At 45.0% G+C, this 24,389-nt stretch overlaps 2 protein-coding genes across 2 annotated transcripts in view; one reads left to right on the top strand and one right to left on the bottom strand.

The window, feature by feature from the left end:
* ZBTB20 (zinc finger and BTB domain containing 20) overlaps window positions 1-4,781 on the bottom strand; it is a 633,941-nt gene extending 629,160 nt beyond the window's left edge. The window contains exon 1 of the mRNA XM_081859693.1: window positions 4,760-4,781. The gene's annotated coding sequence lies outside the window, so the exon portion shown is untranslated. The remainder of the gene's footprint in view (window positions 1-4,759) is intronic.
* A 10,335-nt stretch (window positions 4,782-15,116) lies between these two features.
* The window catches only part of GAP43 (growth associated protein 43), a 55,309-nt gene continuing 46,036 nt past the window's right edge, over window positions 15,117-24,389 (top strand). Inside the window, exon 1 of the mRNA XM_081859828.1 lies at window positions 15,117-15,426. Coding sequence (XP_081715954.1) covers window positions 15,397-15,426 — 30 coding nt within the window. The 5' untranslated portion in view covers window positions 15,117-15,396. The remainder of the gene's footprint in view (window positions 15,427-24,389) is intronic.

Genomic DNA, 24,389 nt, shown 5'->3' with positions numbered 1-24,389 from the left:
TCTGCATAATATTTGCCTCACAATGTGCTGTGCAAGCGTAAGGAAGCTAAGCGCATCTAAATCTCATCTAGGCTGATGGCACTTAAGTGCACAATTAAGCTCTCAAGTCCTACATACTCCAGCAGGACTTTAAAGTGCCTTGGGTTTGTTAGACTGCATCTAAAGGCTTCCTACAGTCAGGATTTGGACAGGATTTGAATGTGTGTGTATGTGTGTGTTTGTGTCTCTCTGTATAAAAGAGAGATATAATGAATTTTTAAAATTATTTCAGTGGACAAATTTCTACATAGACTTGTGTGCAAGTATATAGGCACAGACACTCCTGAAGAGGGTATTAATTAATTTGCTACATCTCTATACCGTCCATCAACTAAATCCTCTGAGTGATGCATACATTTGGGTGTGCTCAAAGAGACCCTTCTTATCTCGACATTTGCCTTGACCTGTTGACACACCCGCCGCACCCCACTTTCCATATTATGTCTCCCTATGTTTTTCATGCAAGTAGTACCTTAATTCTGTCTTTTTTAAAAAACCCACAAACCTCCTTCCACTTTCTCTTCTCAGCCCAAGGAAGTTTTGTTTTCACTGGTGTCTGGTGTTTGTGCCTCGGCAAACAGAGAATGGCAGGAAGACAGTGATGTGAGCAGAGAGAATAACCAGGGAATAAAGCAGAGCTGGCTGAGAATCTGTAATTAGAAGCCCAATTTCCGCTTCCTTCCCAGGCACTTTCTAAAATCCCTTTCCGAGGTTTCTTGACTGCTTCAAAATGGAATGTCATTGAGATTTTTTGCATCTCCTGTTTCCTTGGCAACAGGTTGGTGATGCTTCACCTAAATATGCTGTGTCTCCGTGGAGATGTTGGCGTGGGTGTGCTGTGGCAATCACAATGGGCACACAGCTTTGCCAGCCCCTCCTCTCTGCATCTATTAAATGAGACAGAAGAAGTGGCATTTTTATTTTTAGCCAGATAAGTGTTAATTTGATTAATTTTCATCACCCTTACCATCAGGACACTGGGTCTTAAGACGTACAGAGCTCAGTCATTACATCACCACCACATAATAATGACACTCAGGCATTTATACAGTGCTGTATTCAGGTGTGTCAGATATCCAGGGACCTTTACATACAATAACCCAGTAAATATCTTTTCTCCCAAACTGAAAACAGGGGCCACAGTGAAAATAATGTTTTGTCCAAGTCTGCCAACTGAGTTATGGCAAAGAAAGGAGACTTGAAGTACGGATTGAAGGTTCATAGCTCAGCCTCTTAACCTCCACATTACCCTAGGTCTCCAAATAATTCATGCTAGGGACTGTTAGAGCCAAATTTTGACAACCTAAATTACTAAAATATGAGCCTTGCTGAACTCAAGACTAAAGCATGTGTACTGTTTAAACTTTGCACCTTCAACATCACGTGTACATTACAGCTCAGTGAAACCGGAAAGCTAGAACGTGTTTTGAATGCAAGAACTCCTCTGTTCAGTGCTAGTAAATCAGACACAAATCACCAGTGAGGGATTAGGAGCCTGTGTGCCAGAGCAGTCCACTCAACAGGCATTGTATCCAACATATGGCCTGGCGCTGATGATGAGGGGGAAAGAACACACTGGAGGACAAGGGCTGCAGAACCCGGGACAGTTCCCAGGCTGTAGAAAACTTGCGCAGAAGCATAGGAATTTGTCTTATACAGGGGAATCTCCACTTATGCAGGGGTTCCATTCTGGCCCGCTGTGAATGTCACTGGGATGTGTGCAAGTGGGGATTCCCGCCCCCTTTCAGAGATGTTTTTGGTGTGCATGTCAGTGGGAGTGCGCGTGCTGATCACGCATAAGTGGGGAGACACCTGTACTGAATCAGGCCATTGGTCCAACCATCTCCGTATTGCCTATACAGATTGGCAGTGACTGTCCATAGGTTCTTTCCATATCCTACCTGGAGATGGGGATTGAACATGGGGCCTTCTGGGTGCAAAGCCAGATGCTCTACCACTGAGCTACAGCCCTTCTCCTAGCTTGCTTTGACAAGTATGCTCCTGCCTGCGGGATCAGGAAGACAGCCCCCTGCCCTGCTCAAGCCTACCCAGGCCCACTGGCGGAGGAACGGGGGTGTGGAGGGAGTGGATCGCCCCCAGCACCACTATTCTGGTAGGTTGCCATCGCGGCGCCCCCCCCCCCGGACACGTGCCATGCACCCCTCCATGCCACACCCCTGCAGGCAGCATGCCACGCCCACAGAACATGCACCACGCCCTTGCGGGCAGCGCACCACGCCCCTGCGGGTGGCATACCACGCCCCCAGATGCCAGCCACTGCCCAGGCCTATGGAATGCAACCAACTTTCTTTGTTGACTCTACTATTCTTGTTTTCCCTCATACTGCCATTTCTATTTTGCTTTCATTTTTGGTTATATTGTGATGTTTTTAATGATCTTTTACTATTGTGTACTGCCGTGGATGTGATACTATATTGTTAGCTGCTCTGTGCTCCCGGTGGGAGATAAACAAACAGACAAACAAAGATGTGAGCCTACATATGTTCTCTATCCAGTCATACTTAAGTGTTGAAACAATAGAAATGTGGCCTCATTCACACAACTGCTTGGTTAAGTCAACCTATGCAGAGCTTATACTTGACCCAGGGCAATATAGATAGTCTGGTGAACAACCAGGGGTGAAGAAGGCCATGATCCTGCTCTCCACGTCTGCATAGGTTCACCCTGGGACCTCAGAACCTCTGAAAAGGGCTTCAGCAAAATTTTGTTCAACTCACTTGCGTACAGCAGCAGCAGAGAGTTAACTGTGAATCCTCAGCTAATGACACAATTCCTTCACCACATGAGAAGATCTTTGTGAATATTCATTCCCAAGACACCAGTTTGGTTTTGGGAGAAGGGGAGTAAGATGGAGAAAGTTGCCCAGTAAAGGGACTTCACAACATTGTGGCTCCTGTACCAGAAAGCATTAGGAGATGGAGGGTAGGGAAGAAGAAGCTCCATAATTGATCTGCAGGGTGAAAGAGTGTTTGAAAAAGAGGAATTCCTTTCATTTGAAATAACATTCTGCTTCTTTAATTCTTCTTTCCAATATACTCTGACGATCAAGGAGAAACCACTACCAATAATATCTCCTCCTTCCCACACCAAGCAATGCTAAACAAAGAGCTGAAATTTATACAGTACTTCATGCATCTGATGAAGTGGACTGTGGTCCATGAAAGCTTTCCCCATAATAAATCTGTTAGTCATTACGATGCCACAAGACTCTTTGTAGTTTTTGCATCTCTGTAATGTGACTGTTTTTTTGTGCACACCATTTATACTCCAGGCAAAACATGCAACCGTTTGATGCCCATCAAAGATGGAAAAAGTTTATCAGCCAACGAGTCACATACAAAGAACTTCCAGTTCTCTGTTGTTGCTTCTGCGATGGGTCAGTAATGCTTTTAGATACCAGTTGCTGGAGGGGAGAGGGCTCTTGTGCTTGGATCCTGCTTGCAGGTTCCTCACAGACATCTGGTTGTCAACTGAGAGCAAAATACTGGGCTACATGGACTGCTGGCCTGATCCAGCAGGCTCTTCCTATGTACTCCTTTCCTCTGCATATTATGCACATCTTCTACTCTAACAGCCATCAGAGTTTCTCACACACATTGCTTATCCCAGTTCCACACTATGGTTGAACTACAATAAAGGGCAATTTTAATACCTGAACTTCCTGGGAGCTACACTTGAAGAGGAACATACAGTTCCTATGGCACATGGTGGCCATTTGCAGCCATAGATAGAAGGAATGAAAGCTTCCTAGTTAATCAGAGTCCATTTTCTCTCCGCTGGCTTTTGCTGAAATCAGAAAGCTTAGAAAAGCCCTTTAGGAAGGTTTTAGAGGACATTTTCTAGGATTTTTGTTTTGCCAAATGAGCACATAGTAGTCACAGCAAAATTAACTCAGATTTTTGGCCATTCGGTGCTAATACCAGCCATGAAATTCTCCTCCATCAGAAAGGCCAGTTAAAGGATTAACTGTGACAAATTGAAACCTGCAATGTGAGAAGATTTCTTTTTTTTTTTAAAAAAAATGTAATCACTTTTGTAGAGCATTGGTCTGGGGCTCAGGATCCTCAATATTTTTGCTACATCGAGGGGGAAAAATCTGAGTAAATCTGAAGCATTCTTTTAAAAACAACCACAGACTGTTATGGAGAATAACCAGAAACTTATTCTGTGAGCCGTCCTTTGAAAGTGAATGTATCACAAGCTTGTTCACCAAGTTTTCCCTGGGAAGGAAAGGTCTACATGCCTGCAGGGAGAGCGGCGCACAGCTATAGTCACCTGATCTCCCTTGATGTCTGACTACAGCAACAGAGTGCAAGCAGGTAAGCTGCCTGGAGCTGAAGTCAGAAAAGACTGGGGGAGGGGGGTTATTGGCAGACTTTATTACTGTGGAACCTGCAACCTTGTTTACTAGACAGGATGTTAAATGTGCCTTTGCTATTAGGATGCAGAATTTTTAAAATGCAAAATGTGTCTGTTGTTTATTTGGGGGGGGAGGGGTGATAATTACTGGGAACTCACCAGGCATGCAGGAGGGAATTAAACAATTTCATCATATACTTTGATTCTCAGGAAAAAACCTCTCATTTCTGAATTTGCTTGGAATTTACTTTGGGGTGGAAATCCCCCTTTAGAGCCAATGAGGGATTTCCTAACAATGCAAGAAGAAGAGTTTGGATTTGATATCCCGCTTTATCACTACCCGAAGGAGTCTCAAAGCGGCTAACATTCTCCTTTCCCTTCCTCCCCCACAACAAACACTCTGTGAGGTGAGTGGGGCTGAGAGACTTCAGAGAAGTGTGACTAGCCTAAGGTCACCCAGCAGCTGCATGTGGAGGAGCGGAGAGGCGAACCTGGTTCACCAGATTACGAGTCTACCACTCTTAACCCCTACACCACACTGGCTCTCATGCAACTAGAACTGTCAATCCCGCCAAGACCCTTGCCTTGCTATGGAGCAGTGAGATGCAGAGGGCCATAGGTATGATCACACCTGAGTGCCCTCTCTGGTAATGCGGAACATTCCCTGACATACCAGTGAGCTAGATGCAATGACACAGGCCAGGCAATGGCTAGCATATATGTGGTGGAAGTCCTGCTGCGAAGATGACTGAAAACATGCCTGAGTCGTGGTCTTTTGCACCAGCAAATCCAGTGCTATGAACCCATTTCATCCCATGTTGTCCATCCTTCATTGTAAAAATCCATAATTTCTTTTTTTAAACTGGGCTTTTAAAAAAAAAAACTTTCCTGTTGATTGTGATGATTTATCCTGCAGCCCTAACTCACTTACCTCCTTGCAGATAAGTGGGGTATGAACCGGGCTTTCATTATCTGAAACACTGTCTTTTTCTAATTGTTTTAATTGATTATTGCTGTTTTATTGGATTTTTGATGTTGTTGGCTGTCTTGGGTGATTTTGGTTTAGGGTTTTTTTTTTCAGTGGAAAGGCAGGATACAAATTTTCTTAACGAACAAAAGCAGATCAATAAATAAATGTGCTGGCAGGATAAGAATAGAGCAGTGAGTGAGAAGGGGAGAAAAACCCTCATTTCTTCTGTTAAGGCAAAACAGGCTTGGCAGTAGAAGAAATAGCCCAGAGGCAGGCCTCATAAATTAAGATTAAGCCATGAACAATACTGTATGAACAAAACAGATGTACACAGCAAATCCTTATGCGGTAAGACAGTGTGACATATACATACCCCATCACCAACCAGGCTAGCTGATTCTAGAAAGATAATAATTTCAATCTAATATTTATGAAGCATGCTTTGCATTGGAAGGCCCCAATGATTCAGGAATCTGCCCTTTCAAATAAATGTTGTGCAAATATTTCCCCAACTGCTCTTTTTGTCTCCTCACTGACTTCCTCACAGTCACTTTCCCCCTTGCTTGTCATTTAAGGAACACCTGTAGAATGACCTGTGCAGAAAGGTATTACTGCTATAGTACGAGAAGTGGGGGAAGGAGACATAGAACTTTCTTTTTAGTAGGAGAAGGTTTTACAGGGGGTGGAAGACTGAGGAAGGGGCAGCTTAGAAGTCATTTAGAGGAAATGGCAGAAGCCTTTGGCTGAGCAATGGAACATAGGAAGCTGCCTTATACTGAGACAGGCCTTTGGTCCATGTAACTCAGTACAGTTGACACTAACTGGCAGTGGATGTCCAGGGCACCAGGCACGGGACATTCCCAGCTCTACCTAGGAATGCCAGGGGTTGCACCTGGGACCTTTTGCATTTAGAACAGATGCTCTACCACTGAGCTACAGCCCTTGCCCAATAGAATGATACCGAATTGGTCCATCTAGCTCAGTATTGTCCATACAGATCACCAGGGTTTTAGACAGGGGTCTCCTCTAGCCCTACTTGAAAATGCCAGAGATTGAACTGGAGATCTTCTACATGCAGAACAGGTGCTCTGTCACTGAGCTATGGCCCTTTCCCAGATGGATCAAATGGCAACCAAATCCTAGAAAGAAAGGAAAGGTATGAGCAATCACAATTGTGCTTTGCCAGGAAGCTGCTGAAGGATAAATCTGTCATGTTATGGGCTTAGTGTATTGCTGTCAATATTCTCCAAAACTCTGGATGGCTCCACTCTGGTTTCATGTAGATGTTAAACAGCATGGGGGTAAAACTGAACCCTGTTGAACCCCACACTGAAGTCTTCATGGATTGAACAATATTCCATCTGAAAATAACCATCCAAGTAGGGCTGCAACCACTGCAGAGCAGTACCACCCACCCCCATTTCGGACAGTTGCTCCAGAAGATATCGTGGTCAATGATACTGAAAGCTGTTGAGAGATCAAGGAGAATTAACAGGAACACACACACACACACACACACACACACACACACACACCCTTCCCCCCCAGCAGAGGTCATCATACAGGGTGACCAATGCAGCTTACTAACTGAAACTCACCCAACACAACAGGACTAGACAGTGTTCTGGATGCTTGATGAGACCCATCTGCTGTAACAGTGGAATTAAGGTTCTGGAGGGTGCAAGCAGTATTATTCTCAAAATGCTTTGCAAACAAGTCACAGTGAGCCACCGTTGATTCTGCCACCTGCTTTGGGTCAGACTATAGAAGGCCCCATACTAGACTTGTGATGGGGAGGATTGGAACATACTGTAAAACTGTGTAAGTGAGGTTTAAGTGAGTGGGAAGAGAATGGGCAACTACCTTTTCTCTTCTTATACAGATTAGTGTGTGTCTGTGTCAGGAATGGATAGCCTATGGCTCTCCGTATGTTGTCAGACTACATCTTCCATCAGCCCTAGATGGATGTTATCCACCAGTATCTGGAGGACATAGGTTAGCCATTCCTGGTCTGTATGGCATTGAAATTCAGGGCCTTCTGAAAAGTACAGATTATATGTCAATGGAGCCATAAGTATATTAAATTGTGCTAACTGAAGATTTTGAGAATCTGGGATATGTTTCACTGAAAATCCCATAATTAGAACTAGGAGGCCTGTGCCAGAATTAGAGTTTGTGATTAACGCACACACCACTTTTATGCTGCCACAAGCATTTGCTTTCCTCTGACCTACTTTAATTCAATCGCCAAACACAATATCTGAAAGGGGAAGCTCAGGAATTGGCCAGTTCAAGCTCTCCAGACGCTCTGGACCACAGTTGCCACCATCCCAATTAACACATGTTGGCTGGGCCTGGTGGGAGATGCTGTCCAAAACTTCCCCAGAAGTGCAGGTTGGGGACAGATTATATTTAAGCCCTATTCAGGCATATCAGATGGGATTTAAACAGGTGGCCCTCCAAGATGTTGGAATCCAGCTCTCATAATCCACAGCCAGTGTGGCCAGTGGAACAAGGATGATGGGTGTTGTGACCCGGATAGCCTGCATTCAAAGTCTCAGGCAAAGATTTCTTCCGTTCCTGCTGCCAAATATACTGTTAACCGGAGATGCTTAAAATGTAACTTGTGATCTTCAGGATGCCAAGCATGTCCCCCTGCTACTGAGCTAGGGCTATTCAGCTCACTTTGAAATCTTCAGACCTGATACATAACACCTTTGCACTTTTGTTGTTTCATTCAATTAATATTTCTTTCTGCTACTGGTTGATTTTGAATCTAGGTGATTCTGTCACTGCTGGAACTCCTGCGTGTGTGTGTGTGTGTGTGTGTAGTGACAGCCTCCATACAAAAGGCCTTTTAAAATCATGTTATTTTTTAGCTATAGCAACTGGATATTTTCATTCCAGAATGAATTGCCCTCTCAAAAGAAGAGGACAGCCACGACTGGGACTAGATTTGGACCAGTTATTATTATTATTATTATTATTATTATTATTATTATTATTATTATTATACATTCACATATCTTAGATTTGAAATGACAGGAATTGTCTGAGGAAGAGTTAAAATAACTGCCACAAGGTTCTTTTGAGGGAGAATCTGGGTTTGTTGGATGGGAAAATAGAGGCTAAAATATTGCTGTAGAATCCTGTCTAGTCATCTACTACATATTTCGGAAAGTTGTTTGTTTGCTGTGCATTGAGACACCTCTTAAAGTATTGTAACCAAATTTTGTATTGTTGTTCCTGAGATCAAGTAGCAGGTTTTCATCTGTGTTTGGATACAATTGGATGCCATTTTGAATTGAGATGGTGGACTGAACCTTTCAATACTGTGTTAATTTTAACCACTGATTTCAAAGCTGTGCTGATTTTTCTCAGAATTCCTGAAAAATGCCGGATATGAGGCTGCTAGTTTGTAACAGTTTCTACAAAGTCATTGATCTTGCAAAGTGTTTATTCATTGTTGTGCCCAACAATCTCTGAGACGGTCCATGGCTATTTTCATTTTACAAATGGCAAACCAATGGAGTGACTGACGTTGGCTTAGTACAGATGCCACAACCAAACCCACAATCACATTTTCTCCCCCACAGCACCACTTGTGAGCTCTGATTCTCTCCCTCATTTCCTGGTTCATCATACCTCAACTCTGCCATGATATACAAAGTGGGAAACCCACCATTTCAAAACCGAGTTTCCAGTACTGGTTTGTAGTAACATCAAACCCTCCAATATTCCTCAGATGAAAATAGGGACATTCTATTCTACAGCAGTATCACTGCCACCGCCGCCAGATTGCACATTAAGATTTCAATTAAAGTTTTCCATGATACAGACACCCCCCCCATGAAGCCTAGCTAGCTCCAGTGACCACCCTCAAGCCCCATAACTTCCTTGCCCCCACCCCACAAACTCCAGCACCCGACAGGCCCACTTCCACCCCACCAGCTACAACCTTTGCCACTACCTCATCACCCCCAGGGATTTCTCCTGCCCAGGGTCTCCTCCAGCCTTCTCTTCAGTCCTGACTTAGCTTACTTTATGCTTCTTGTTTTTATTTAGCATGGCTGGCTGGCTGGGGACCCACCAGGCCAGAGTGTCTCAGCTTCCCATGTTTGGGATGGTGATGGTGGCATCGTCCCCAATGCCTCACTCCCCCTTCCTCCTACTCCTGATACTGCTGATGCTACTGTACTGGCTGGCCTCCCTTCCTTGGACCTTGCGCAAGACCCTTTCCCCATGCACCCCGCCTTCTCCGACTCCCAGGAGTGGCAGCAAAGGAGGTGACATTGGTGGAGGAAGAGAAGGTGATTTGGTTGGCAACTCCCCTCCACAGCTTCACCCAATGCAATGCCATTTCCAGTTAGCGTACCTCAACAAAGATAGGAATTGGGGGCTCTGCATAACAAAGTGAGAAGCCATGATGGCTTAAGGGTTTTTGTGGCTGTCCCAGTATTTTGGGGGCAGTTGGAGACTATGGTAACTATTCCTTGCCCAATGAGGCAGAGAAATGAGGCAGAGGAAATGAGGCAGAGAAAGAGAGAAAGAGAGAGAGAAAGGAAGCAAGCATGAAGCATGCACTTGCCAGAGTGGTGCATGCTCTGGTTATCTCTTGCTTGGACTGCTGCAATGCACTCTATGTGGGGCTACCTTTGAAGGTGACCTGGAAACTATAACTAAGCCAGAATGCGGCAGTTGACTGGTGACTGGGAGCGGCCACCAAGACAACATAACACCAGTCTTGAAAGACCTACATTGGCTTCCAGTACGTTTCAAAGCACAATTCAAAGTGTTGGTGCTGACCTTTAAAGCCCTAAACAGCCTCGGTCCAGTATACCTGAAGGAGTGTCTCCACCCCTGTCGTTCTACCCAGACACTGAGGTCCAGCGCTGAGAACCTTCTGGTGGTTCCCTCACTTCAAGAAGCCAAGTTACAGGGAACCAGGCAGAGGGCCTTCTTGGTACTGGCACCAACCCTGTGGAACACCCTCCCACCAGATGTCAAAGAGAACAACAACTAACAGATTTTTAGAAGTCATCTGAAGGCAGCCCTTTTTAGGGAAGCTTTTAATGTTTGATGGATTACTGTATTTTAATATTTTGTTGGAAGCTGCCCAGAGTGGCTGGGGAGGCGTAGCCAGATGGGCGGGGTATAAAATAATAATAATAATAATAATAATAATAATAATAATAATAATAATAATATAATACAAGCACGCATACGAGGGAAAAATCCATTATTAATTAATTTATTAATTCATTTTTACCCTTTTAATGGTATTAATGGTGATGTTTTATGGCAGGGCTGGGGAAACCTCTGGCCTTACAGCTGAATGCAGCCCTCAGGACTTTCTGTCTGACCTCAGAGCTCCCCTTGATCCACACACCCCTCTCCCAAGACCACACCCCTCACCCTTCTTGCTCTGCAGCCTCCTGGAGTGTTTCTATGTGGGTGAAATGTGTCCTTGGATAGCTATGATGCCTCTTGCTTGCCTGGCTAGAGGATGGAGAGATAGGCACGTGTGTGTAGAAACCTCTGACTTTTGCGTGGCTGAATGTAGCTCACAGTACAAAGATAAGAGTTGTGTGTTTGCTGTACCCATTTGTGCCTCTGGTCATGCCCACCACTGGCATGTGGCCCCTAGAAAGTTGCCCAAGGGGTGGGGGCATGGGCAGAAAAAGCTTCCCCACCTTTGCTTCATGGCAAACCATAAAACATATTGATGGTCTTATCGCTTCTTATTCAGCTTTTGTGCATCGTTGTCTGGGGAGACAGAAGGTATAGTCAGAAGAGGGAAAAGGCAATACCAGCAAGCCCTTCAGATTTGAGAAGAGGCCCTGTGCCAGCCAGGGTTATGGAGGCTCTTTGCTTCATAACATTGGGGAAGAGTGCACTTGTGTGCGGAGGGGAAGGGAGGATAAGCAAACCCATGTAATGTAAAGATTCATAGGATGTAGCTAGGCAACCCTGGAATGATTCAAAGAAATGTTTTACTACTAAAAAATGAAGAGAACTTATGTGGCTTGACAAAGCCTTTCAAACAACAAGTATTCATACCACTTTCCTCCCCTCCCCCAAATAAAAATTGAATACACAATTCGAATAAAAGTTCAGGTGAACATTTTAAGTACAGGCAACTCCCCTATTTGCGCACGACTGCACACATGCATGGTGCTGGGATCCTGGAAGGGGATCCCAGAAATGGGGAGTTCTCTGGAGAATCCTCGGGGCTTGCGAGGAGACCCTTCCCAGAGCCTGAAGAGGACGTCCTTTTCAGATTCTGGGGAGGACTTCCTTGCGAGCCAGAGGAACAGTGGGACTTTGGTGAGGCTTTCCACCAAAGAGCTGATATGCAGGGTAGAGCAGTAGCAGCAGGTGCTTCCCTGCACATCAGCTCTGGAAGCCGCCCTGTCCCTCCAGCTTGTGTGCATGTGAGCCTGAGAGACAGGGTGGCTTCCTTGACGGGCAGAGCTGAGGCACAAGGAAGAAGCCTCCCCTCGACTCAGCTGAGCAACCCCCAAGCCACTCTGGCTCCTGCAAGCCGGAAAGGCGGGGCGGGCTTTGTTAAGCCGCTCAGCTGATGGACAGGAAAGGCTCCCCATGCCTCAGCTGAGCAGCCTCAACAAGGCTCTGGCTCATGAGAAGACTGTCCCCAGAGCCCGAAGAGGATGTCCTCTTTGGGCTCCTGGGTGGGTCTCCATGTGAGCTGGAGGGGCAGCAAGGCTACTTCAGCTGACACACAGAGAAGCTGCTGTTGCTGCACTACCCCACATGTGAACTGTTAGGCAGTGATGCTGAACAGCTCCACAAAGCCCCGCTGCCTCTCTGGCTCATGAGGAGACCCTCCCCAGAGTCCAAAGAAGTCCACTTTGGAGTTGGTCTCCTCATGAGCCACTAGGACTCTCTAGGGTGCTCCGCATTATATGTGATTTTTGCATATGCACGCTGCGCTCTGGAACGGAACCCTCGCATAAATGAGAAGTCACCCGTATGCTGATCCAAGATGATTTCAGAAGGTACTGCCTTGGTCAGACTCCATTTGGAGTACTATGTCCAATTCTGGGCACCACAATATCCTTGTCAAAGATATTGACAAGCTGGAATATGTGCAGAGGAGGGCAACCAAGATGATATAGTGTTGTGGAAACCAAGCCTTATGAGGAATGGTTGATGGAGCTGAGTATGTAGAGCAGTCAGGCTAAAACACAAACAGGGCCAGGCAGAGGTATGGCCACAATGGCTACTCACAACAATTGCTGTGCCCTGTCTCCACGGCTGGAAGAGGTAATGCTTATGAATACCACAGAAGGAGAGAGTGCTCTTGTGCTTGGGTCATGCTTGTAGTCTTCCCATAGGTATCTGGTTGGCCACTGCAAAGTCAGGATGCTGGACCATATGAGCCATTGGCCTAATCTAGCAGCTGCTTCTTATGCTCTTATGGCCTGTATCGTTCCAATTTTTTAGTATATGTGCTGCCGAAGCGAGCACATTATGCTCTTATGGCCTGGGGCAGGGGCCTGGCCTGGAAAGAGCCCCAAGGACCAGACGGAGAGGCCCGGTGAGTTGCATTTGGATCCTAGGACTGAGGTTCTGCACCCTGAGGTAAACAATGGCAGGAGGGAGTCTGGCTCACTGCTAGACCAGCTGTATGGCCAGTTGCTCTATCCAGGAGTGGTAAATGAGACTTCTGAACATGCTCAGGAGTGTTATTTCAACTTCTTGAGCTTGGCAGGCCAGTCACCTGCCTGAGGCAGCATGCTGGGGTTCCTTTCTGTTGCCTTTTACTCCTTAATTTCAAAAATGTTTTTTTTTGCTGGTGGGGGCAGGGAGAGAACTGACAAGGGTGCGGGGGGTGGGGTGGAGAGAACTGGCAGGATGGGAGACAGTTCTGCCATCTGGGTTTTGCAATCACTGCTTGTGAAATAGATTGGAAAAACCCCAGATTTGTTTTTTAGGTGAAGTGAGGGCTGTTTGCCCATTCCTGATTTTGTCAGGGGGTTATGGTTGTTAAATCCAGTCTAATTCTAGATGCACCCTTCTCCTATTAAAGAGGCCACACTCTTAAGACACTGTTCAGGTTATGCTGTCCATTTATTTCAAGAGCATTTTGTGTACATAACCCTGCATTGGATTACAGGTAGGCTGGTTAATTAAGTTTCAACTTTGGAACAAAGACCACGAGAGTTAAAAATAATAAACATGTGGCTGTGGGGGAAGACCTCAGTGACAGATCCTGATGCAGGAAAGTTCAAGAAATATGTCAACTGGGTTGAAAGGGATTGATTTTATTTGAGTTTTCATTTCAGTAACTCTGAAATGGCTCAGATCCATGAATTTCCACATTTGGCAGTTAGTCATCCTGCCTCAGATTCTCAGAAGGCACACGTAAATGTGTGCTGTGATTATTTTCCTGGACGTTCCAGTGATAATGTATGCATGATGCATATGTGAATGTTTTCATGCATGCCTACACATATATGCGCTCTATGTGAAGCTGCCTTTGAGGCTGCCCTGGAAGCTGCAGCTAGTGCAAAATGTGGTGGATTGGCTGCTCACTAGGGCGGAATATCGCCATCATATGATGCTGAAAGAATTACATCGGCTGCCAATTAGCTACTAGGCTGGGTTCAAGGTGCAGAGCCCTTTATCTTCTGAAGAGCCACAGGTTCCCCAACCCCACTTTATAGTCTTACAGTGCATGTCGACTCAGAAGGAAGTCCTACTGAGGCTGCTTCCAGATGATGGACATTCAACCTGACTTGTTTGCAGGGAGGCTACACAACGTGGCATCGCAGCAAAGCTTAGCTCATTTTGCCATCGCTTTCCTTCTCACAAAAAGTCCCCATTTGGGGGAAGTGGGCTTGCACTTCCATTCCACTTTCCCCCAAGGAGTTCAAGGTGGTGTCAATGCTTCTCTTCCTCTTCATTTTATCCTCAAAACACCCCAGTGAGGTAGATTTGGCTGAGAGACTGTGAATGGCCCAAAGTAACCCAAGTGAGTTTCATGGCTGAACCCCGGTTGCCCGGATACCTAATCCCAACCCTCTAACCACTATGCCACACTGTCATGGTGCAACCTGACAAATGTGCCTGAATCCTTGCAAGCGACCCCTCAGGTAAGCACATAACAGGATCCTACCCATCTTAAAGACAAGTGATTCTGCCGTCTGTGCAATTGCATGGTGCTTCCCGGTTGCCAACGTGTTTGTGAAATCTGCCTGTGCTTTTGTTATACGTGCATGTGGCTGAAGGGTGCAGCCCACCCTCAGGGCTATCTTCCAGTCTATACTATGCCACATCACGTCACGCTGGTAACACACTGCATGCATTAGCCGTTGACTTACTACTTTGCTTTTACACAGGCACACCTCTGTGGCCCCTACTTGCTCCTTTCTCTAACCACTACGGTGTGAATGAGTTCTGCACCTTTTTTTTTTATTTTTAAACGACCCACTACGAAACACAGCTGCCTTTTGACAACCATACGTTGCCACACCCCCTGAGCAGTCTGCAATGTTCTCTCTCTCTCTCCCCCCCCCCCACGCCCACCCCGCAATTTTTGTACAGTGGGAAAGTCGCCGGGTAATTGGGTCCAGATTGGATAGGCTTAAATATTCATGAGGCTGGCAGAGGACTTGCGAGGGGGTGGCTGCCTTGATAGTGGTGGTGTTGGTAGGGGGCTGGGGGTGGGGAAGTGACTAGTCACTGAGAGCTGCCAGTGAACAATTCTGGGAAAGAGGAAGGGAGGGAGGGGGCGAGGGGGAGAGCGAGCGAGAGAGCATGTGTGATGAGCAATAGCTGTGGACCTTACAGTTGCTGCTAACTGCCCTGGCGTGTTTGTGAGAGTGAGGGTGTGCGTGTGTGAGAGTGTGTGCGAGGAGCGAGAAAGAGGGAGGGGAGGGAGTGGAGAGGGTGGGGGGAGAGATAAGAGAGAGAGAGAGAGAGGAGGAAAAAGGAGAGAAGAGAAGGAAGGAACAACAAGGAAGAAAGCGGACAATACAATCATGCTGTGCTGTATGAGAAGAACAAAACAGGTAGAGCTGAAGATTTTATACCTCTTTTCCACCGAGAAATTCCTAAGACTTGTGGGCTTAATGTGCGTTGGATCTGCGTGCAGGAGAGAAAGAAAGATTCTTTTTTTTCTTAATATAGGAAACTGCTTCCTTTGCAATTCTTTAGCATCTTCCCACGAAAGGCTCAGATCACACCCCTTCCATGTATGCAACGGAGGGGTGGTTTTTCCTCTCTCTTTCTCTGCCTCCCGTGGAGTTGGCGGGTGGGTGGGTGGGGGGAAGGTTGCCTAATGATCAGAACTGGGGAGCAATAAGGGGGATATCCTTGTTAGACACACCTGGGGGAGGGGGGTCGTGGGAATGTACGTGGCATAGGATTGTCTATTTCGGATTTGTCGAGTGTGTGGATATGGATGGGAGGAAGGAGAGAGGAAAATGGAGAGGGGGAGCGTTGAGGCAATTCCCTTTCATACACCCCCTTCCCGAGCTACCATGTGAATCTTAGCTGAGAGATGCTTTCTGTCTGTGATTGTACTGATAGAGATTAGAAGGAGCTTGGAAGATGGGTGTGGGCTTTCATTCTCCTCTTTTTCTTTAAGCAACTTGAAGAAGAATAGCTCTACCATTCCTCCCATTGCCTTTTAAATTTTTTTTCTTAGGTGTGGGGAAAACAAATGAGCTGCTAGGAGAGATTAGGGATGTGGGCTGGGGTTCCCTCTGCAATTGCTTTCATGCCGGGGACACTTGGACAACTGTGCACCAGCTGGTAAAAGAGACAGAGGACCACGCCTCTGTTAGCTCTCAGCTGCGGTGGGATGGGGAAGATGGAACAGTATATGAACTTGGTGGAAACTGGTTAATTTCTAGTTGGCCCACAAGGTGCTTTTGGGGGGGGGGGCAAGTGGGGTTTTGTGGAAAGACTGAGAAGGCATTTCATTTCCAGTAATTAATGATAAAATTGTAAAGACGCCCTCAGACAGCCTTCTGCCCCTCCCCTCCACACACCTTTAAACTCCACTGCTGGTCAATGGTCAAGTCTGCTCCAAATCCTTCTTTGTGGAGAGCAATTTATCTTATTCATCATGTGGTCTAACTTCTGATTTATTCAAACTGGACCAGGATTTTGGTGTCTTTGATGTGTGGAAAATGGATTTTGTATATGTGTAGGTTTTAAAAGAGAAATCTCAGTAGGTTGTGTTTTTTTAAAAAAAGAATCTTGCATCTGGCAGCTTCCTTCCAGTATATCAGCTTGTTCCATAATGCAGCATCTAGGGTGTTGGGTGGGTGGAAACTGTGGTGATTGAAATGGTTATTTGTGACTACTGAATATCTGGATTTTGAAAAGCGGCATGCCTTTCCGAGCCAACATGTATGTTAGAAAGGTGGTCAGGAAGATCTCTAGGGTGGGGTTGGTGAATGGGAACTTCCACTTGCAATAGCATCTATTTCCGAATGTGTGTGTGTGTGTTTTAGACACACTCCAGTTGGTGGTACATTCACTAAATCCTGAAGCAGAGTGGACATAGAACATGTTGCAGTCAGCCAGCAGAGCATATTCAGTAGCCATATGTGGGATGAAAAGGCAGCAGGAGGAAGGCAAAAATGACACAGCAGTGAGTGGAGAGGCTTAACACATTTTAAAATAAGGTAGCAGCAGCCTCTGAAGCTTTTGGGAGTGATAGGCTTGTGAGAGGAACAGTCACCATCTTTTCAAAGGAGAGCACATGGCTAATATCCTACCCACCTCATGGTTATGCTCTTACACTTTTTCTATGTATGTGGGTGGGATTTTATGCTTCCTGGTTTTCATGCACATTTATAAATCTGTGCTGGATTAAAAAAGAAAAGAAAAAGGCACTCTTTCAGACACCAGCCACACCCCTTTACACACCCCTGAGTGTATTTCCATGGATGCAACCATACATAGAGCATTTTCCCACACATCTAAATATACCTATCAATATACAATTCAGTGCACATACTTTTGCAGACACAAAGAGACACACCCATGCACATACCCACTCATTCATACACACATAGACATAACTGCACACAGGTGCAAACCTCTATTCAGACACACCCACACATGCATCTCCATTCTACCCTGAGAGTTATACTGTTTGCACGCACACACAGATCATGCTCATAAAACACATAGAAGTTCAAACCTAAACCTTATAAACCAAACCTGGAGAAAATGAAGGAACCCCTCTCTTCCCATGCTTGACCCCCTTCCTGCTCTTCCTTTCAACTATTCAGGAAAGGAAAGCCAGATAACAGACGACCGTGATCTGAAGTGGGTGTTTCCAAATTTAAGGGAGGTTTATTTGCTTCCTGGGGAATCCCCTCCTGTATTTTTGCTTGCAAAAGGACAAATAGCAGAATTCTTTTGGGGGCTGGTAGTTGGGTGTGGGTGGACTCTGAAGTACATATCTGTTTCCATGCATCTATGTTGATCATATGTACTTGAATGTATATGTGGTATTCTAGAAGGATAGATGTAGAAGTACATATATCCAATTTTAGCCTCCCCCCTTCAAAATCTATGCCTATAGTTTGTTTGTGCCTGTAACCGGAATGCACAGAACAAAACATTATACCTAACTGGCCTTGCAGAGGCACTACCTAGATTTCTAACACCTTGGCAGCTGTATTCCTTTAAAAAAACCCACCACCATTAAAATGCTGAAAGGCGATGCAGAAGAATAATTGGAGATTAGATTTGGGTATATTTCGAAGATAAAATCCTAAAGTTTATGTTGTACTCTGTGCTTGGAAATGTGCCTTATATATATGTTCCATTAACCAATGGCTGTGCTTCTCCTGTTTTCTACTATATATTGGAACAGACAAATACTATGTGGCTAAAGTGCTCAGTAATGGATGGAATGGGTGATTAAATGAGAGCTAGCATTTCCCACTTGTAGGTGAGATGATCCTTGCCTTATTCATTGCTTCCCTGATGCAATACACTTGTGTTTGAGAGAAAGAGAGGTTTGAACCCTGCCACACCCATGAAATCAAAGGAAGGGGAGGGGTACAAGGAGGAGGTGGAAGAAGAAGAAGAAGGGAGAGCCTGCATTTCTTCCCTCTTCCACAGGAGTAGCATGGACAAGCTAGGATCTATCTATCTATCTGGACACTGTTTAATGCAACTGTAGAGCAATCAAAGGTTAGGCAACTGTTTCAGCAATTAGTGTTGGATATTGTAGTCCTTTTAAAACACCAGGAAGGCAGAAAGGTACAGGGAAAGATGGAAAGAAAGACAGGAGTAAGCACCAGAGAGGAGGTTTTATTTCTTCAGGGTATCATCTGTCTCATTTTTTTTTAAAACCCTTACTTACCCTTTTTTTAAACCCTTACTTGCATAATGCAGAGGTTGCAAACATGCAAGGGGTGATATGTACCTTTAAATACTGAGGCAGGGAGGAGGTGAAGCCATCTCCCTTCTTTGTGGGAGGGAAACTCAAGCATCTGCAGCTGATTTTCCCCCTGATATAATGGGCTACAGCAATATCATCAAATAAAGCCCACAGAACTATATCACTTGGCACTGGCTGTAGATCATGGCTAGAGCTTATCTTGCAGACAGATATGACATGCAGCTTCTCAAAACTTTTAATTTTAGCTTGAGAGCGGTTTTTTTGTGGCTGGAGGCTTTTGAGGATCTTACGTTCCACCCATGACTATTGTCTTCGAAGATTTCTTATAAATCAAGCATCTGCATGGAAATATTCAGTCTCATTTCTCTTCCTCCTCTCTCCCTCCCCCCTCCCCCCAATTTCTGAACTCCTTGGTTATTATAGAAATGGATTTTTCATAAATCACTTAATGTAACCCATCCCCCGTTGCATAGATGAGCTTCCCAAGAGGTTTAATTGAAAGCAGTTCTTCCATAAAGTAAAAGGGAACCAAGATGGTTAGTGGAAGATGTTATCCTTTCCTTGTTGGTACAACTTTCCCATCAGCATTCATAGCCACATGTCAGAACTAAAGGGGCGTTTGTGGTTCTTTGAATTTGTATTGAATTGTATTGAGTTACAGAGTTCTGACATAAGAGTTTTTAAAGCATATTTCATAAGGGGAATAAAGCCCTTCCCAAGAAACACCTTGAAAACATGGCTATGCCAGCACATCTGTCCATAACCACACCCACAGTCATGATTTCGAGCTGTTTCTAGAGAAGATAATTTGGTGTAGGGCTTTCTTTCTTAAGCTGAGCAAAAGAAAGCAGTTTTTCAAATGGAGATTGTCTTTCCATGTTGGAAAGGTTTTCAGAACTTAGAATTCTCCCAGCCACTTCTTCAGTCAACACCACATTTAGGTAATATGTATAACCTGAGGCTGTCTTCCTGTGCGAGGGCAAGATGATGCGACTGTTGCAAAGGCAATGTCCACAGATTATATGAATTCAGAATACACCCCCTTGTCTGCAGCTCTTTTATGCTGTGCCTATCTTTTTCACATTAGGTGTGTAAAATACTAAGACCTTTGACCCTCTCTTTCTGTGATTAGTTTGTAAAACAGTTATCCCATGCTGTGGGGGGCATGGCTCTGCTGGTCAGAGGCTGCCTCGACTGCTTTGCCTTTCACTGTGCTGAAGGGTGTGGATGGTCCAAAACCTCTGCTTGTTCTGTTCTTAATATGTGTATCAATAAATGATTGACTTTCTCAGTCACACAGGGAGCATATAAACTGCAGGTTCCAAGTGGCTCACACTGAGAGGATGTTTGCAGCCTGGGTAGTCTCTTCCTGCCCCATGGCGTGATTTTATGCACAACTCCTGAGCTTTGTTTTGTCCCACACCACAGAGGCATACATTATCAAAGGGCTCAGCTTCTCCCATGATCTTTGAGTTTGTAACCTGCAGGCACCTTCTTGCTGCTGTGTGTCAACTGAGAGTTTTTGACAAAACATTTTGAATGGGTTCGTATACCTTCTGGGTGCAAAGTTTTTCAGAAAAAGGACATTGCATTGTATATAGAACTTGCCCATGCCTGACTCCCATAGAGGCCTAGTTTTCAGGACTGCCATCTATTTGTAACTCCCCATGAAAGTGCGCAATCAGAAGTAAGGGTCACGACTGCTCTTTGCAATGGTACCAAGTGACTGAACTCTGATAGAAGGGGGTTTAATGCAAAGGGAAAGGATTTGGTTCACACCAGTGGTTGCCACCACAAAAAACTACTCCATGTTGTCTTGGCTGTAGTCTGCAAGAGTCACAGCATTTGGGTCATGTGAGTTACTTCCTCACCTGGCTACATCCCATGTCTGCACCAAGGGCTCCAATGGAAAGCATGGCGTTAGTGTGGAAAGGAATAGCACAACCAGAAAGTGTCATATGATTCAGCTCTTGTATATCTTACTGCTGCACTGTGCAGATCAACTACTCGAGAATAATTTTGGTGGGGCCCATGAGGCTACAGAGAACAATGCCAGAGTGGGGCCTAACTCACTCGCTGTGGAATGGGTTTCCACAGGCAACAATCAGCAAATGGATAAAGCAGCCTGAGACCACATTTGTCAGAGCATGAAAACAGTTGCTAATACTTAAAGGGAGTGACTTTCAGGGATGTCTGATGATAGGCCACATTCCCCATGACCTGAAAGCTTCATGTGTTACAAGATGTGTCAGAAACAACACTGAGGAACTTGACAAGGTACTTGAAAGGCAATAGAACGTAAGCAGCCTCCTATGCAAGAAGGGTGTTTTGCTTTGTGTTTTTGCTTATAGAAATGTTGGATAAAGATGAGAACTATTTCCTGAGTTAGTGCCTGGCATGCTCTGGTCCATGGGGGTCACGAAGAGTCGGACACAACTAAACAACAACAATTTCCTGAGTTAACATCCAGTTAGGATGAGAAACAGAGCAACAGATGTTAGAAAGTTACAATACTAAAAAAAATGGAAGATTCAGAATCACACTAGTCAACTTGTGTTCACACAAGTAAAAAACAACAAACATGGGAAATGTACTCTTCCATGTTGAATGGTATGCCTGTACCTAATCATACTGAATCATTTCTACATGTTGTTGACTCATCTTGCTATGGAATGTGTGTTTTCCCAAGCAACACGATTGGGACCAATTCAATGGGCCTTTCACTTCTCAATCACCACCATGCCTGATGGGACTGTAATAATTGTCTGGGTCTTTCTCACCTGACCACTAGCCCTTTCTCATGTGATTATAGTATTCATACACAAGCTGTAGTTGTACTGGATAACAATGCAGCGGAGCAAACTCTATGCAATTGTGCACATGTGAAGGAGGCCTGGGGTGAAATGAAAACATGGTTTGCTAAAAGGAAAGGAGCATATGGGTCAGTGGCTTCGGGTGGGTGGGTTTACACAGGAATCCAAATTCTTTTGGAAAAGCTTCTGGCCCAGCTGAGATAGGCAGACTAATCTTATACATATCTATTAAGAATTAAGTCACATTTCATTTACATCCGTACTTTCATCCAGGGAGTTCAAGGTTGCACACATAGTTCTTCTCCTCCTCATTTTATCATCACAACAACCCTGTGAGGTAGGTTACGCTGAGAGTGAATAACTGGCCCAAGGTCACCCAGCGAGCTTCATGGCAGAGTGAAGATTGGAACCCTGGTCTCCCAGGTCCTAGTCCAGGACTCTAACCACCATAGCACACTGACTCTCACATTGCTGCCACACACTAGTAGAGGTTGGGAAGGTATTCATTTCATACCTTCCCTTTTAAGGTCTTTGGATCTCCCCATGGAGCTCCATTTTATAATCTGAAAATGATTGCTGTGTTTAAAATAATGTGCAGTTTTGGACCAAGGGAGAAGGAAACAGTTTCACATAATTCTAGAGCAATGAAACTGTACAGTAATATACAGAAATTTGCTGCAGGTCTACAGAAAGTATTTCTCCCCCCTTGCTTCCCGCATAGTGGTGTGAGAGCCCCTTTTCTGTGATGCAATCCCAGGGCCTGTTTAACTCCATGTGGATGATGCAACCCCATGATCAGGGCCCTTTCCCATGGACTTCCCCTTCTGTCTAGGTACCAGTCAGATGGGAAAGACTCGTGTGATGTGATAGGCTCTCCCCATGTGCATAATCATACGCATGGAACTGCTTCATGGGGAAGCAGGCCCTATCCCACTGCTGCTGTGTGTGAAGATCTTGAAGTGGACAGCTGACCTTTGGAACTCATTGCCGATAGGTTTGATAATTCCCAAATGACTAAAATGCACGCATATCAGAAATGCAGTGCCTAATACTGTGAAGATGGCGAGGGAATTCTTGCACTTTGTGATACTTGTACTTGAGTATTGGTCCTGTTTTTTACACTGTGCAAACTCGGATCAACAGAGATCAACTGAGCTATGCCCACCATTTTGTTAACCATTGAGACATCTAGATTAGGGTTGCCATATTTCAAAAAGTGAAAATCCAGTCAGAAAGGTGGTTGAGCTTTTCTTTCCCATGTTTGGCAACTGAAAGATGCACATTCTGGTTCTACTTTTCTCCTGCTGGATTTCCGCTGAGCATGGTTCTCCCTGGATGCCAATCTCTCTTTCTATGACTCTGAGCTAATACTTCGCATGGGGATTCTGCGTTTTAATTTAGACAACATTTGCATAACTGTTTTGAATTCCTAGGTGCAAGGTCACACATGTTTTCACCGAGAGTCTTTTGTGTAGGGGGAAAAAAAGCCCTCAATTTCGCTTCTTGGTAATTTGTGAAAACATTAATTACTGGATATAGCTTATTACCAGACAAGTGCTGTCCTGGCTGGATCTCATGGGGAAGAGATGGGCAAAAGGTGGAGCTTTGAGTGGGAAGGAAGTTTTAAAAATAAAATTCAATGGGAAAGCAGGGACGGATTGGGAGTAAGAGCTACTGCATTTGTAGGATTGGTGCCTGAGTCTCTGGGCCACAGATGGTTCATGGTTTTTGCTGAACAAAGGGAATCTGATTTTGATAGATTATGATAATTCTCTTTATTGGGTTGTATCCAACTAAGTTCTACTTAGTATTCTTGGGTACAAATTGTTGTTGTTGTTTATTTATTTTGTGTTGTTGCAGCAAAATAATCCTGTGGTGTGTTTATGGTGCTATACACGTTTATTTTATTTCTTTGAAAATCATTGACTGATGCCATCGATCTTGTTCTCATGGACAGAGACTTTTGGAATTACCCAGGCCAGAGTAATAGCAGACTCTTTGTGGCATGAGGTATTCAGTGATGATGCATGTGCATGGGAAGTATGAGTCAGTTCTACTATGGATCTGCAATTCCATGTGCTTCTGCCCAAACCAAATGAAAGCCAAAATGTGATATCCTCATGTCACTATGTGAGACTGGATGATGTCCTGTCTTGCCCAGTGATGTCCTGTCCTGTGAGGAACCTGATGCCGCAAGGCTTTGTCCTACGCAGCATCACTTACTTTTTCATGAAGATAGGTGCTGCAGCTGAGTTACTGGTACTCTTCCCTGCCCTAGAGCTTTCCACTTACAATTTACAAAGCAATTTCCACATTGTTAGACTCTGCCTCATAGACAGCATCTCTCCCCTTTCTTGCCATTACTTAGACAACCCATCCTTCCTGTTCATGGTAATGCAACATTCCTGTGGGAAAACACACCCATTTGCTTCTGTGGAAAAATAGCATTGGGAAAATATTGATTTAACTGTCTTTGGTGCAATAAAGGTTTTGTTCTTCGTGAATAAAGTTAATAGCACTGTCTCCTGCAGCTCTTCATTTCCTTTTGCACACCCATCTGTTCTGCTTCCGATCAGTGGCGTAGCGTGGGGGGTGCAGGGGGGGCTGGCCGCACCGGGCGCAACATCTGGGGTTAGGGCAAATCCACGGGTTAGGGGGCGCAAATCCACGGGTTAGGGGGCGCAAATTACTTGCCTTGCCCCGGGTGCTGACAACCCACGCTACGCCACTGCTTCCGATTGCTTTTCCTCTCCTGTGTGATTCATGTTTCCAGGTTGCTAATCCCTGC

Source organism: Podarcis erhardii, assembly GCF_964252035.2.
Source record: "Podarcis erhardii genome assembly, chromosome: 4".
In the NCBI taxonomy this organism is placed as follows: domain Eukaryota; kingdom Metazoa; phylum Chordata; class Lepidosauria; order Squamata; family Lacertidae; genus Podarcis; species Podarcis erhardii.
Note: the sequence above shows the minus strand (reverse complement) of the source record. Positions and strands in the feature narration are given on the sequence as shown.